At 32.0% G+C, this 3,982-nt stretch overlaps 1 protein-coding gene across 1 annotated transcript; it reads left to right on the plus strand.

Annotated features, from left to right (window-relative positions):
- Window positions 1–201: 201 nt before the first annotated feature.
- Window positions 202–1,153, plus strand: LOC117568359 (uncharacterized). The gene is made up of 2 exons (XM_034248960.2): window positions 202–365; window positions 425–1,153. Exons 1-2 carry the CDS (start codon window positions 359–361, stop codon window positions 1,054–1,056), a joined length of 639 nt encoding a protein of 212 aa, XP_034104851.1. The 5' UTR covers window positions 202–358; the 3' UTR covers window positions 1,057–1,153.
- Window positions 1,154–3,982: the final 2,829 nt, after the last annotated feature.

A 3,982-nucleotide genomic window follows, 5' to 3' on the forward strand; every position in this document is an offset into this window, starting at 1 on the left:
GATGAAACGACAGCTGAGACAAAGACATGGAAACAATTCTGGCATGACGCAACACAAAACTCAATGGACTCTGATCCATAAATCAGCTGAACACAATTTTATGAGAATATTAATAAAATAAAACAGAAACTGCTGCATTATATACCAATTTAATTTTTATGCAATCGATCACAATTATCCTTAAGAGTTATCGTTTCAAACGGGACGACGATAAATGAGTTGAAGTATCGATATTAAGGATGCGATATTTTGCGTGCCGTGAGACATCGATATAACGAGCAACCCTGAATCGATTTTTTCACTCGCACTCAAACAGCTGACTGATGATCAAACTTCATTAAATTGCCAGTGGTTGAACATGGCTTGTGAGTGAAAATTGATTCCTTAAATAGTTTTCATACTAATTTTAATGCTTAATTCGCAGATAAATGGACGAACAAAGAGACAAAGCTGTTGCTTACCCTCTACATGAAGTACAAACAGGAATTCCATGGCCAGCCGAAGCGAAACACTGTGATTTGGCAACACATTGTCAGAGAGATGGAGGAACATGGCATCTCAACCAGCTACATAAAGTTGGATCGCAAATTTCGCAACATGAAGCGGACGTACAACAATATTAAACGGAAAAATCTCATGGAAGCACCGAACTGGGAATATTTTCATACCATGGATGCGATACTCGATGGAGGCAGCAATCAATCCAGCGAATGGATGTCATCCGAGGGCGATGAGACCGTGTGTGAGGAGGAGAAAATTGAGATCAAAGCCGAACCTTATGATGTCTATCCCCATGAAATGCTCGACGAATCCAATTTCGGTGATATCATTTCGGATAGAGCGACGACAACAACAGCAACGAACGAAGAACAAGATGTTGATGTGGACAGCCCGTATCTGAATCTGGCAGAGGAATTGGAAGTTCAACGGCTTGAAGAATTACGCTCGATTCGAATAGCACTCATCGAAGCGAATGATATACAAAGACAACGCAATCAACTTTTGCAGGAGAGAAACGATATGATGAGAGAATTTTTATCAACCAGACCTAAATAATAATTTCTTTAAATTTTTTGTTCCATACATTTGACAATTGTTTAATAATAAAACATAATTCTACTCGCCTCAAAATATGTACAACAATATTGCAAAATGTGCGTTTTGCTCTGAACTCAGGTAACTCAGCGATCAAGTTACCCTAACTCACACTCAGGTAGCGCTTTGGGTAGGTTTGCCTTACCCAATTCTCCAGCTGTGTGCGATAAAGAAACTCGAACCGAAATAGAAATAAAAACAAAACAAAAAGAAAAAGAAAAAGATGCATCACTAGCATATTGAAAATTAATTTCAAACTGATTTATTAAGTTGGCGACATCATTCGATGACGCTGACGTCAGGGACAGACTGAAAATCCAGTAAAGATACGCTAAGTGCTTGGCTAATTAGCGCAATTAATAAGATAAATATAAAACCCGGTCACTAAAACAAGAAAGACTGTGGGGAGACATGCTAATGAAATTAACATAGCGTGGTTAATAGTTTTACTAAATTTGAAAACAAATTTTCTTCCATCTCCCATCTTTTGCATATATGTTAATACCCCGTAATGCTTTACGTAGTATTTGCCTGGGCCTATATGTTTTAATAAGTGCATACACTTGACGACCATACCCTATAATTGCTGTGAGAGCTTCGCAGCTTCGGTGTTCAATGAAGCACAAAGAACGAGCAACATAATGTTAGAAAAGAAGAAACTTTTAGCATATGGGAAGATATCAAAGAGAGAGATAGAGAGTGTGAACTTAGCTCTCCTTGAAAAAATGAAGAAAATAAAAAAATAACATCAAGATCTTAAAGTTGTGAAACTGAGCGAACGATCAAAAGCGAGAGAGTAAAAAAGATCCAGATCACAAAGGCATTCTTAAGGGTGGTTTAAAAGGTAGAGAGAATATTTATGTATGTGATAATGATCAAATGATCATAAACTAAGAGAGAGAGAGAGGGTTAAAAGGATTTCAGACATATCAGAATGTAAAGAACTCAAAACACATAAATGCGAGAGCATTCATTATTCGTTGTTCCCAACTACGTTTCTTTTAAAGCTGTATTCTAGTTTTATTTCTCTGTTAATTGCCATTAACAATTAATGAGTCGGCGCTGCTGAGCACGACTTTGCAGCAGCGGAAAATTACCTACGAAGCGGTCGCAGTGAAGACAGATAATTAATGGGGGAAAGCGTAGGGGTGGAAATTGTGGAAAATTCTGACAAATATTTCAAACGATTGTGATAATTTGTATTGATTAATTATTCAAACTCTTTAAACTCTCATCAAATTTCCTTCGAACTTTAACACAATTTCAGATAAATGATTAGATATAGATATGGTTTAGGATTACAGATACAGACATAATAAAATATACAATTATAAAAATATAATTGCAGAGCTCTGTATCGTATGAATATTGATTTGGATTCCAAATGGAAAACTATAAATGCAATAGATAGCGTTATTGATTTCAATTTCATATATAGTTAGAAGAGTAGTTTTTGTTGTAGATATAAATATGATATCATTAATGAAGTTATAAAAGAGCATATAGATATGAATAAAGATTGTAGATACGGATGCATAAATACAGATTCATAAATATAATATATATAGCTCTTCCACATAAAATTCAATGTGCACATGCAAAATTAAATAAAAGCGTAAAAAAATTCTTCTGTTAAACAAATTTCACAATAAAAAATGCTTTACATTACACCCAAATTTAACTTTTATTACATTAGACTAAAACTAAATTATATATATAAAAAAATTAATTACATGCTCTATAAAAAAGGTAGACATAAAAATTGGTACTATTTTAATTTGGCAAGTTTATATATTGATAACACGAATGATTGCACTTTCAGATATAAAAGGCGGGTTTGTCATAATTATAAACACAAATAACAATTGCGGATGTTGATAATAATTAAGATAACAGTTACCGAGCCAGTTATAGATAGAAATATAATTGCCGATAAAGAATTAGTTAAAGATTAAATTGAATGATTGTAGTAGATACAAATGATATAGAATTAGATAGACATAATGATTAAGATAGCCGATACATAATAAATATATTGATTAATATAAAATCTGATGTAATTGAAATAACAGTTACCGAAAATAATTATAGCTTTTTTAGTAAATAGAAATATAATTTCCGATAAATAATTAGTTTGAAATATTAGATAAATATATTACACAAATATAAACTAAGTTTTTTGAAATATGCATATATTAAATTAGACAGAAATGATTATGAAGATAACGACACATAATTAAATATACATAGATATTGATTAAGATAAAATTTGAAATTAGATAGCGATAATGGTTAAATTATATGACACGCTTGTAAAAAGAGCTTTTATAGTAGATATAAATGATATATATACATATATACAGATGATAATAAAGATTACGAATGGGTAGTTTTTGTAGTTGATATCAAAATAATTGTCAATATATACTTAAATATAGATATCGATTAAGATTAAATCTCAAATTATTGATAAAATTTAATGATTCAAAGTTTTTGTAGTAGATATAAATAAAATTGGCAGATAAAGAATTATACAAACATAGAGAATGACTCGAATATAAAGATATACATAGATATTAAAATAATTGTCGATATATAATTGAATATAGATATTGATTAAGATTACAGTTACATCTATAAGTGTAGTAAACATTTTGATTAATATTTTTGTAAATATGTTTAGATAGACATCGATATAGATATATAGAGATGTGCACTCAAATCTACATTTGTTTGCTTCAATTCGTCAAGTAATTGCTAAAGCGAAGCAGGTGTGGATGGGGAAGAGAATAGGAAGGGGAAGGGGAAGGGGAGGGAGGCTGCTTCAATTAGACTTCCTCTTACAATTTGGCCAGTTGCACAAATGTCTGGCGGCGGTTCTCTCATT

The sequence above is a fragment of the Drosophila albomicans genome, chromosome 3, assembly GCF_009650485.2.
Source record: "Drosophila albomicans strain 15112-1751.03 chromosome 3, ASM965048v2, whole genome shotgun sequence".
In the NCBI taxonomy this organism is placed as follows: domain Eukaryota; kingdom Metazoa; phylum Arthropoda; class Insecta; order Diptera; family Drosophilidae; genus Drosophila; species Drosophila albomicans.